Source organism: Mesoplodon densirostris, chromosome 10 (assembly GCF_025265405.1).
Source record: "Mesoplodon densirostris isolate mMesDen1 chromosome 10, mMesDen1 primary haplotype, whole genome shotgun sequence".
NCBI classification, from domain to species: Eukaryota; Metazoa; Chordata; class Mammalia; order Artiodactyla; family Ziphiidae; genus Mesoplodon; species Mesoplodon densirostris.
This window is the reverse complement of record NC_082670.1, coordinates 98291378-98304045: the sequence shown is the minus strand read 5'-3', so window position 1 is coordinate 98304045 and position 12668 is coordinate 98291378. Positions and strand designations below refer to the sequence as shown.

Here is a 12668-nt window from a genome sequence, read left to right as displayed (position 1 = left end):
AATGTCAATTTAAGAAAGATTTACTCCGCTGAAACAGAGTTGAAAATAAATCATGAAATTTACTTAACATGTCCAAACATTGTAATGATATCATATCTGATGAATTATTATCATTGCAGAAAAATATATTAACTATATCACATAAACTACTATCACTTATGTCATTTTAACTGTCTCTTAAATGTAATGTAAAGAACCAAGTAATGTGAAGAATCAATATCAAACCTCTAGACCCACACATTTACAAATGTAAAAGTAATATGAATTGCTTAATATTGCAAAATACTTCTGTCTCCATGTGCAACTGTGACAAATACTGTGCTGATTCGTGAGGAACCACACGAATCTCTGGAACCACAAACTTGAGCAGAAAGAGAGGCAAGAAAGTTGATATTCAATACTACAAGGAAACATTACTTTGTTATTTAAGAATTGCATTCATGCTGTCTGAGAGGAAGGATCTGACTAATTAATCCATCCATGTTCTTACCAAACTAAGCACTCGTACTGTTCAAAATCTCACTGCCTTGTGAAGCAGGGTCTATCTCTGATAGTGCTGATAGCCACAAAAAAATCACAACCTTAGACGCGGTCATGTTTTGTTTTGAGGACATAAAGCAAGTGGAGAAGAATTTCCTTGGGATCTGAGAGTGTTTATTCGTGAGAGCAACGTTCAGAGTTACAGGTTACCAGTTTCCAAGTGAGAGGCACCCGTATCTTCTTGTTTCATTTTCTTATGACAGCTTTATGGAGATATAAATCACATAACACAATAGTCATCACTTGAAAGTGGTTTTTAGTATATTTACCCTAAAAAGAAACTCTGAACCCATTAGCAATCACTTCCTATACCTCCCTCTCCACCAGCCCCTGGCAACCATTAATCTACTTTATGTGTCTATAGAGTTGCTTATTCTGGACATTTCATATAAATAGGATCATACAATTTGTGGCTGTTTGTGTCTGGCTTCTTTCATTTAACATAGTATTTTCAAGGTTTATCTATGTTGTGGCATGTGTCAGCACTTCATTCCTTCTCCTGGTTGAATAATATTCTGATACGGATACCACATTTTGTTTATTCACTCATCAGTCAGTGGACATTTGGGTTGTGTCTACTTTTTGGCTATTACCAATAATGCCACTGTAAAGGTTGCATACAGTTTTTGGTGGGACATGTTTTCGTTTCTCTTGGGTCTATTACCTAGGAATGGAGTTACTGGGACAGGTGGTTACTCTATGTGTAACATTTTAAGGAACTAACCAAATGGCTTTACAAAGTGGTTGTGCAGTTTTACAACTCTACCAGCAATATACGAAGGTTCTAATTTCTCCACATCCTTGTCAACACTTGTAGTTGTCTTTTTGGTTATAGCTATCTTAGTGCTGCATCATTGTTTAAACACTTTACAAGTGTTAACTTATTTGATTCTCCCAAAACTGCTGTATCCAGAAAAGGGAATTCAGAGTCAGAGAGATTCAGTAACTTGCTGAACACTAACACACTAGAGAGGAATATGTAATAAGGAATATGTTACACAAAGAGAACATTATTTGAACACTCAAGGGAATGAAAACAACTTTGGGAGATTTTTTCCCCCTTTTTAAATGAGATCTTCCTGAGTTTAAAATCCTCTGTTCTATGCAAATTAGTCTACCGTTGATGTGCTTAATCCACTCCTGCCTTATGCTTCAGAGTTAGGCAGTATTGGGGCTTAATATTGAAAACAGGGAGGGAGAAAAATAATCTCTGAATATTCATTTCAATTAAGGCAAAATTTTCCATTTAGCCAAGAACAAAATCTATCAGCCACTGATATTTTGTGAATATTAATTTGAAATTTAAAAACATTAACTTAAAAAAGAAGATTTGAAAAGTTTTGTCCTCCAAGTATGATCTTTATTATTCTTGGGCCAAAACAGTTTCCAAGGTACACGTTTCCACATTCTTAGTGAATTCAGTGGAAATTGACTTCAGAGCCATTTTTATGTTTTAATTCCATGAAGACACATAACACCTTTTAAAATTCTAATTTTAGGGGCTTCCCTGGTGGTGCAGTGGTTGAGAGTCCACCTGCCGATGCAGGGGACACGGGTTCGTGCCCCGGTCCGGGAAGATCCCACATGCCGCGGAGCGGCTGGGCCCGTGAGCCATGGCCACTGAGCCTGCGCATCCGAGCCTGTGCTCCACAACGGGAGAGGCCACAACAGTGAGAGGCCCACGTACCGCAAAAAAAAGAATAAACTTATGTGTGAGTACAAAAAACTCCAAGCGTCTATATTCAGTGAGTTCTGTCTTTGGAAGAGACATCAAGATGGAGGATGCTGCTCGTGTCCTAACTGGAGTATTTCTGATACACAGACGGTGATATTCAATAGATACAGAGCACAAGGAAGAAGGAAAGGGTATCTGGAGCTTCGAACAGTGAGCCACTCATGTTCCTTCTGACCATTTCCTTATTGCCTCTTAAGTAGCTCAGTTACTAGAAGCCCTTGTGAGGAGGAGAAAGACCATTTTAAAATGAGAGATACAAGCTGCCTTACAAAAAGCAGGACTGCTTCAGAGAAATCAGTTATAGAGGAAGGCTGTCAGGGAGAAATGATGAGTTTGGAGGAAAAATTCATTCTGTTTTAGACACTGCACATTTGTAGTTTGGGGCATTTTATGTGTACTCTACTATCATCTATTCACATGGAACCATTCCTGATAATGTTATGTGAATACGCAAACCCTAACATAGTTATTATTTTAACAGTTTTATTGAGATATAATTCACATACCATACATTTCATTCACTTAAAATGTACAACTATCCTACTTATGATATCATACAGGACTAGGGTGTTATATATAACATGGGTCCCTATGATATAACTTTGAAAGCACAGTCTCCTGGTGGTAGGGTCTAAATGTACTAGAAAAAGAAATTATAGGGCCCAAGTAATTATTTTAGCTTTCAAAGAGTCTAATAAACTTCCATAGTAGCTTTGTTTTTGCAACACTCTTGCTTTAAGGAAGGAAGTTAGAGATGTTTGCCTCTCCAGAAGTTTAAATGGAATTATAAAACTCCCATCACCTTTGGTGGTGGTGACAGGGTTATTTTCATGTTGTTAATACATGAAGTGAGTCTGTTTGAAGTTTTGAAGCATAACTTCACAAGCCTTGAAGTACAGCAGATATATAGCAAAAATTTTACAATTTGTTTCCTTTTATGACTTTTCGTTATACACATGGAAGTCATTCTCATGGTTACATTTTTCACTATTGGTGATAATCATTAGGGTTTTAGCAGGTGATAATTAGTCATGCCCTTTTCCTTGATATGTTTAGAAACAGATGAGAAATAAACTGCTGGAGTCATACAGAAATGAAAATACCAGCCTTATTATTGATAAAATTGACTGGAAAGCAAGGCTTAGGTGTTCAGCCATCAGGGTTTCCTTGGATCACTGATCAGGTTTGGTGCTAGTACTAGAGAGTTTAAAATAACAGTGGCAGGGCCTCCCTGGTGGCGCAAGTGGTTGAGAGTCCGCCTGCCGATGCAGGGGATGCGGGTTCGTGCCCCGGTCTGGGAGGATCCCATGTGCCGCGGAGCGGCTGGGCCCGTGGGCCATGGCCGCTGAGCCTGCGCGTCCGGAGCCTGCGCGTCCGGAGCCTGTGCTCCGCAGCGGGGGAGGCCACAACAGTGAGAGGCCCGCATACCGCAAAAAAAAAATTAAAAAAAAATAAATAAATAAATAAATAAATAAAATAACAGTGGCATAAATGACAAAGACCGTTTCTCACTGAATAGTCCAGAGGTGTCAGATCAGGACTGGTAGAGTGTTGGACAGTATACAGCCTCCAGACTCCTTTCAATTTTGCTGACTTGCTATGTGTGGCTTCCTTTTCCAAGGTTATTTTGGGGTATGGCATGGATGCTCCAGCTCCAGTTATCATGTATACATTCCAGCCAAGAAGAAAAAAGAATGGGATAAGGGAAGGATATCTCCACTTAAGGGCACAACGTTTTCCCTCATATCCCACTAGCTATGACATAGTCCCTTAGCCACATCTCACTAGGAAAAGTGAGTATTCTCAGCAGTCATGTACCCAGCTAAAAACTGAGAATTCTATGATAGAAGGGGAGAGAGAGTGTTGCTGGACAATCTGTAGTCTCTGCCACATTCCTAAGTTACAACCACTGGGCTCCCCTACAGTGAGGGGCAAGCTCCTTACCGAGCAGAGACTGACCCTGAGGGTGAGCTGCTCGTAAGAGGGAAACCCAGGAAGGGCTGAGCCAAACACGCTCGATTCCTCCTCATTCTCCTTCACTGCGAGGCCAGACATGCTTCTGCTCGACTCTTCCTTCCTCACTCGTGTTTGGCTTTTCTAAGGGGCAGTACAGTGAGCTGTCATAAGGCAGGAATGCAGCACATGATTCAGCCCCACAATAACAAGGTTTCCTTAATTTCCCATTATCCAACCTTTCTTTGTCTTCACTATCCAGTAGATTAAGGAATCTTCCTGAATAGTCATAAGAGAGTTCTTGTTCTGGCACAATGTCTTTGGCTGCAAAAAGTGCCAACTTTGGTACCATCGAGTTGATTCGGACAGGAATCATCAATAGGTTTGGCTCACAAGAATGGTTAAGGAATCTTCCAATATTTCCTATAGAGGTAGGATCAACAAACGTTTCCATTACCTGCCCATTATAAACATGCTCCCTGACGGCTATAATGTAATTCGAATCGTGTATTGTTTGTAACTGAATTCTTCTCTGTGCTTCCGAGAATCCTAAAACCTCGCCAGCATATTCACAGACAAACCGTCCTTTTGGTATAAAGTCCAAGGTACGGAGTCCCCAGCCTTTGCGATCTGTCTTGAACACCTGGAGGTGGAACTGCAGACCCCGCTGGACCACTCTGTTCCTGCAGTGGTCGCTGCACTGACACAGGACATTGCATTCGAAAACTGGCTCAGCGCACTTTGCTTCTGATCCTATGTGTCTGAGGCATAAATTATCATCATAGTTCTTCTCACGACGGAGACAGGAGCAAGTTCCAGGGAGGCAGGGAGTTTTGAGACAAACGCATCCGGGAAAGGTTATCAGAGTGGGATCAGTGTCTCCTCCAGGCCCGGCTACATGATCAGGAGTATACTGCAAAAAACAGAAATACTGGTAAGTCAGCATGGTATGTCATATATCTCATGTGTATTTCAAGCAGCTTTTGGCTGAGACAGTTCCTAATTCCAACAAACAGAATGAAACAAAAATGACAAAATGCAATATATTACAATATTGCCTGAAAACATCTCTTTCCAATTTAAAAACCAGGGTTAATTTTTAGATTTAAAATTTGGTGGTTTCCTTTTAAGCAGTGGAAAAATTTATGTATTTTTCTCTTATCAGATATTGAAAAATTTGTAATCCATTTTGTTTCCGTTAGCTTTAGGTGTCAGGAAAATCAGTGCCACATTTAGGTTTTGAATGCAGTTATGTGTTTTCTCCTTGGCTTTTATCTCTTACATTTATCTGATAATACAAATGCATATATGTATTTTTATTGTGAGTTACCTCAGATCCTTTTTGGGGATAAGAAAGTCAAAAATGATAAATCAATGAAAAATGGCCTTTGGGAGAGAGTCTTCCATTGATTTTTTAAAAGAATTTTTAAATTTGAAGATTATCTAAATTCTTATATATTCTCTCATGTTTTTTAAAAATGCTATTACCTCATAGTTCTATTTGAGTCTTCACAAAGTTAAAAGCAGAAATTTGGCAAAAAACTTGCAGAGATAATTCCAAAAATTGTCACATAATATTAATAGATATTGAAATTTATTGTAGATATATTGTATACATGTAAAGAAATCCTGTTCTTATTAAGTGCGAAAGGGAGAATACAAAAAAGCTTCTCTGTCTTTTAAACGTACCTGTATTTTCAAAATGTTACATTTATAAAATGTTATGATAAAGAAGTCTTAAGTCTAAAGTCTCTCTGTGAAACCTGACCTCTGGTTATTTCCTCACTGGCAGAATGAAGCATATTCTCAAACCCTGAAGATTAAAGTATTTCTCTCATGAGCTCAGCATATTTCTTCATGTATAGAACAATTCATTTATTTATACTTGTTTTTGTTCCAGAAAGGATTTATTGAGGCTTACAAAGAGGGAAGATAAATGAACAATAGGTAAGGAAAGTAAGGTGAAGGGAAAAATAAGTCGAGAGAGCTTAGACACACTAAGTGTGCAGCAGAAGTAGACTGGAATTTGGCTCTGCCCAAGAACAGCCACTTCAAAGAGGGAAATATGATTAGATGTATGGCTTGTACTGTCTGTAAGGAATAATCTCTGTGTTCAGAAGCATTGACTTTTTCTAGTACGGAGATGGGAGAGAAATTTCATAAGTGAGTCTGTCTAAACCATTCTTTTCCAGGACGCAGTTTCATGGGCTGTTTTTCATTTCATTCATTCTGACCCTCAATAAAGGCTGTTGGCATCCTGCCACATGAAGTCAGTAAGAGCAGTTCTGCAAAAGACCAGTCGACAGAATTCAGCATATCCAGAGGAACCTTTGAACAGCCTTTCAGTCAATTATCCATTAACATTGTGTCAATACTTTTAGAAAAAGTATTGAGCAGCATGTAGTTATACTCCCTGTGGAGGCCTTGGTGGAGCTATGCAGTTAGGTGCAAAATCCTATACTTTAAAAAACGCTGAGCTTGGGGGGAAGGATTGACATCCTTCTGTGAAAGGGTGGTGAGTGGGAGTACCTGTTGTGGGGGAGGGGGAGAAGGCCAATACTGCTTAAAAAGTGATTTGGGGGTGGAGAGTGGAAAGAGCTTCTCTTGTTTGTGTCGGTTCTTATAGCTTTAGCTTAGCAGAGATGTTATAAAAGGATAAAGGACGGCTTAGAAAAAGATGCCCCATCAGTCAAATTCAATGACTGCTGCCTTTACAGAAGCTACTTCCAGACTTTAAGAGTCAACTTAGAAATGGTTACTGAGACATTTTAAGAAGTGCTTGTAAAATGAAGATTTTACTACCACTTTGTTAAACTTTTCATGAAGAATTCTTTTCACTTGATTTGTTCTTAAAGATGCATATAATTTTAATGTACTATAGAAATCACTAAACTCTAAGGTTATTTATTTATTTATTTTTTGATGCAGATAACAACTTTTAAAATCAACTCTGACTTACTGCAGTTTTCTAACCAGGAGAGCATATTATTCCTTATTGAACTTGTTTGCATATGGATAAATACTTTCTGGAAAAAATACTATTTGGTCACTTTTACTTTTATTTTTACATTTAAAATAAGATTTTGGAGAATCTGGTGATACATTTTTAAAAATTCTGCAATTTAAACTTTTTGCACAATCTCAGATCCTTTAGAGACTTAGATTACAAATGGTAGCCGATTCCAAATGAGCTGCAAACACCGTCCAAAGGATAATAGAGACTTCTGGATAATCTTCCTGTTTAAAGAGAATATTTTTTTCCCCTTGATCGATGTAATCATTGACCCTGATACCAATAATAATCACAAATCATTTTATCTCTATATGTTTCCACTTTCTCCTTCATAAAAAGGTTGGTTAAATACCATTCCAAAAAGATATTTTACCTGATTTAGAAAAATGGCTATACTAAAGAACAGTCTTTTGAAAACTGTGGTCTAATTTAACATATCATTATGTAATTATCTATCTTTTCAGGTATCTACATATTGAAAAGTTAATTATGTTTTTCAGAAATAATCTGACATTTTATTCAAATATTTATATGCCATATAAACTTAAATTCTGTGTTTCAGAAAGCTCATGTTAAGTGTGTTACAAATTAGGAATCAGCTGGCATCAGCTTAAATACTCCCCATTTGTAACACTCTTTCCATAGTCTGTACCCTACTCCCTGGTACAAAGCCCAGGACCAAACTGATCCAAAAAGGGTGTTACCCTGAGGGGTTTTTGTGCTTACCCTATGCCAAGGAGAGATCAAATCCTGGACATGTTTTTAAATCTATGCAGCATCTATTCTTCTTCTGATGAAAGCATCCTGAGTCTTCCCAGGGGAACCCTTCTCACTCTTGTCTTAATGGTTTGCATGGGGCTTCAGGTTGGGTGGGCCCTAAACCTGGCTAATCAGAACATTGCTTGCTCTTTTCAACAGTATTTTTGGTTCATGGATGGGCACAGGACATAAGCCAGGTCAATGAAATATAATTCTGGGACTCCTGCTGAAAAAATTAGGGAAGAAGAGTTCTTTTTCCACTGGGTTTGCTAAACTACAGAGTATCCATCAGGCATTCCCAAGTTGTACCACACACATAAGACCTACTGAGTGTGTGGCCCACCACAGGAATGGGGAGCAGGGGTGCGAAGCAGGGAGGTGGTAGAGAGAAATATCTGATGACACCTTGAGAGTTCCTGGATCCAGAGATGCCTACAGTTACCAGTCTCGGACTTTGCTATTATATGAGGAAATTCCTTCCCTTTTTTGCCTGAGTTAGTTTGTGTTGTATTTACGTTTCTTGCAAACAAATGAGTCTTGACTAATAAACCCAGGGTGGAAGCTGAGAATGGTTCCAGGAAATGGCTGGAAAATTTAGTCAAAGATATAAATGGCTAATGAGCAATGAGGCCTCCAACAGGGAGGTGAGAATGGAGCAAAGCGTGAAGGAGGCTAGCCAGGAAAACTGTGACTGTGGCCTGAACACTGGGCAAGCAGTGGAGAACGTCTTAATGCAGAACATGGAATGTCCTAGAGGAGACACATACAGGACTAGGATCTTATTAGCACTGTGACCTTACAGCAAGTGACTTGCTAAACTATGCGTTGGCAACTATAAAAGAGGGACACTACCTATATCTGAGGGGGGAAAGGTTCTCAAGAAATTTAATGAACATAACACTATACTCTGTGTGGGCCACTTTGTACTTTTAAAATAGTAACTTTCTTAAATTCTTCTATTTATTATTTCGAGATTTTATATTTAAAACATCATATATTTCTGGCACATTACTTAAGCTCTCTAAACATCCCCTTTCTATTTCTCTTACAGGTTGCTGTGAAGGAAATAAATGTGAAAAACCACGTAAAAAGCTTTCTCTAGTGGCCGGCACATTAAGTGTTCAATATGAATTATGCAGGCTATCTAGTAGGGTGGTGAAAAAAATAGGTTTGGAGTTAAACTTCTCAGGTTTAAACATACTCAAACCAAAATTATGTTTGGAAAACCATATGATTATAGTCCTACCTCCATTATTTATCCATCTTGATGGGGGGAAGCTGAGAGCTGACCCAGCACAGACTGCTTTCAATCATCAGTAAATATTACCTTATTCTGTATTGTATGCACATGCTGGGATTTAGAAAGAACCACTCAGAAAAATACAAAGGAGGACATGAAGAATGCGATTTTTATCATTTTTTCAGTAGTCATAACAAAAGCTTTACTTTTTCCTGGTATGTATCAAAGTGCAAAATTGATCATGTAAGAGTTGAGAATAAATACAAAATGATCAGTGCAAAATGCACTAGAAACCAGATCCTTGAAGAACTGGATGGAGACTTCACATTTTGTGACAGAAAACTTGAGAATTTTTGTATAAACTACAGTCACCCAAGAAGTCAAAATGTAAACAGAGGACAGCATGTTAAAGTGCAATTATATTGTACCTCCTTGGCTACAATTAATTTCTCCCTTATCTGAAGTAGACCTGCACTTATTAATAGTATGAACTTTGGGATCTAAGTGGCATAGACTGTTGGGCTCTCACTAAGTGTGTAAGTCTGACCTTTCTAACAAATGTCTTAAGGAAAGGCATGGTCAGGAGGTTTGGGGTATGGAATGGTGATAGGGGTTGGGTTCCTATCCATAGTACTAGGCACAGAGCAGGTGGCTCAGGAAATATTATTTGATTGCTTAATTGAAGCTCTTAATTTTTGATGGGAAGACTAACTTTTCTGAGTCACATTCTGTACCAAAACCCCAGAAACTGAAACATGACACTGCACGATATTCTGGGCTTAAAATCTAGGCCTCAATTCTGAATCTTAAGGAAGTGCTGTGGAAATCTTCATTCCATTTTTGGTTGTTTTGAAACACCAGCTACAAGAATCTTTGTACTTGGCCTCTAGCCCCATGAGTTTGTTTTTGCTCCAAGCAGCTATTAGGAGACTGTGAGCCAGATAATTCTTGTCAAGGCCATGTTGAGACCTTAAAAAGGATATTTGAAGCTGCTTTCAGAAACCTGAAAAATGGCTAGATCCAACTCTTAGTTCAAGAAAATCAATCGATTTATTTTCTCCTTGTCTTTCAACCCCGATGGCATTATGATGTGCTTGTTTCCGATCTGAACATTTGAATGTTCTTTTTGCCTTTTCATACAGGACCCAAAGGCACACTAGACACAAAGTTATTTTTACTTTGAGTTTTTCATGCCTTAATTCTTATGTGTGCACATGCCTGTGAAGGCAGGGTTTGGGGCAAGCAAGCTGTTTTGACCTTTTGTAAGACTGGTATTGTGCTCCATGAATATATGGATGCAAACTAGTTGAAGGCCCTTTTAGACTTGTTATTTACATGTTTCAAGCGTGTTTTATCTTCTTGGTAAGACTATAAGCTCCTTAAGGAAGGGATCCTGTCTTCTATTTGTAACTCTAAGTCTACCTAGAGCTGTGCATACAGCCAGGAAGCTGGAACACTGTGGGATTGAGTCTTAGTCTCCTGATTTTCATTTATGCCCATCAACTATAGGTATAAGGATCAATCACAAGGCTTCCTCTGACCCCCATATAGTGCTTTCCATATGCTCTTGTAAGCTCAAGGGCAGGAATTGTATTGGCACCATCTTATCTTCTATGCCTAGCTTAACACAGTGCCAGGCACATTATAGGCACTCAATTATTTTTTGAAGAAAGAGAACATATGTCAGTGTTTTTGACCAGGCATTCAGCAATGTTTGGTCTTCAATAAGCTTTTAGGGATCAGTGTTCAATATGGCACTAGCCACCTGTATTATTAATGATAAACTGCCTAATGTAGTTTGAGGAAAACTAACCATTTCTAACATTAATAGCCTGCTCTACTCTTTGAAAACTGCTGCTGAATCTGTCCTCTTACTTGATTCTCAAAATAACCCTAGGAAGGACAGACAGGGTTTGATATCAATAATGGGTGTGACAAGGGCACTAAAACTTTAATTATTTTCATTTTGCAGATGAAGAAACTCAGGCTCTGAGACATGGCTAAGATGCTAAGCCCTGAACCTAGCTCTCCTACTTCCAAGTCCAGGGCTCTTTCCACTCCAACATCCTTGTTTGTTTGTTTGTTTTGTTTGTCATTCCTTGTTCCTTAGGCAACATGCAGGCCAAGGTCAAAGGGGTGAGAAGGTTGAAGCACAAAGGTCTTTGAGGTAATAATAGTAGTTAACATTTATTGAGTTCTTTCAGCAAACTAGGAACTGTATTTTACTTGTAATTCTCGAAGCAATCCGGAGAGAGGTATTACTATTTTAATTGCACACGGGAGGACTCTAAGGCTTAGCTGAGGCTATTTATATTTGCCAAAGCGCTCACAGCATGAGGGAAACCTCAACTCGGTGACTCTAGAGGCTAAGTTTTTAATCATGACACTAGGCAAAGATCCGTTAATGGGCCCCATGCCTTATCTTACAAACAAGACATTTGAGACCAGAGAGGCAACTGATTTGCCCCGGATCTCAACGAGTTCTGGGGACAGAACCAGGACAAAAAGCCAGGTTCTCACGGCTCTTTCCAAAGGACCTCACGAGACCTCTGGTTTTGCCTTCGGGGAACTGCCAGTCTATGGGCAGAAAAGACCATGTAAATGTCATTGCGAAAGGGTAATGGGAAAAGATCGAAACCTGTGAGCTATTTAAGAGCTTTTCCCGCTCGCAGATAGCTGTGCGATCGGGTAAAAAAAAGAAGGTCTAGAAACTTGGAGACAACAATCGAAGCACTACCACGTAGAGTAATTAAGAACTGAGCCCAGCTACCACTTACCCCGGCACTCTACCTGGAAGGGCGCCAGCCCCATCCCCGGGCTGCGCGCGCAGCGCTCATGACCGCCTAGCCCCGCCCCCATAGAAAAGGATACCGGCCACGCCCTCGGGGGCCGCGCGCAGCTCTAGGGCTGGCCGAGCCCCGCCCCCTACCTGAAAGGGCTCTGGCTCTGTCCCTGGGGGCCACGCGCTCACAGGCAAATTTTCCAGGTGGCGCGCGACGTCCAGCTGCTCCGTCAAGGCCTCAGGCTCCTCCTCAGAGGCTGCCATCCCGCAGGGCCAGTTCTGCAGGGCTTTAGCGGCCGCCCTGCGCCTACACGATGCGTCTACCACCTAGACTCTCTTGAACCTCGCAGAGGACGCTGGGAGTCGGGTCCCGGAGCCCCGCAGCCTCATGGGAGTCGTAGTTTTTATCTCCCCTATCAGAAGTTTGCCTGTGAGGGCGTCTCCTCTCTCGACGCTCACTCTGCGTTCCTTGACTTTTTGGTCTGGCTCGCTTTTTGTTTTGAGCCAGGTGCACAACAGATAATACAAAACCTTGTAAGGTATGGACAAAGCTTTGGGAACACACAATGAAGTGCTTGAATTTTTCCTGTGAGCCCAGGGAGGGTTTTCGAGGCGAGGTCGTTTGTCCGTGTGTCTGAGGGTTTGG

General features: G+C 40.1%; 1 protein-coding gene across 2 annotated transcripts; it reads right to left on the bottom strand.

Annotated features, from left to right (window-relative positions):
• Positions 1-1886: 1886 nt before the first annotated feature.
• LOC132497108 (histone-lysine N-methyltransferase SETMAR) lies at positions 1887-12354 on the bottom strand. 2 transcript variants are annotated; one of them, XM_060110047.1, is made up of 2 exons: positions 12170-12354; positions 1887-5141 (listed from the first exon to the last, which is right to left on the bottom strand). In XM_060110047.1, the coding sequence occupies exons 1-2, from the start codon at positions 12284-12286 to the stop codon at positions 4302-4304; spliced, it is 957 nt and encodes a 318-aa protein (XP_059966030.1). In that variant the 5' UTR covers positions 12287-12354; the 3' UTR covers positions 1887-4301. The 2 variants fall into 2 exon arrangements, with proteins under 2 accessions (XP_059966030.1, XP_059966031.1); XM_060110048.1 differs by having other exon boundaries at positions 12212-12354.
• Positions 12355-12668: the final 314 nt, after the last annotated feature.

Bases quoted from the DNA above. Each gene is read 5' to 3' on its own strand.
- LOC132497108 (XM_060110047.1), bottom strand. From the start codon at position 12,286: ATGGCAGCCTCTGAGGAGGAGCCTGAGGCCTTGACGGAGCAGCTGGAC. The intron at 5,142-12,169 runs GTAGGGGGCGGG...TGTTTTTTGCAG, and splicing joins CAGAGCCAGAGCCCTTTCAG to TATACTCCTGATCATGTAGC.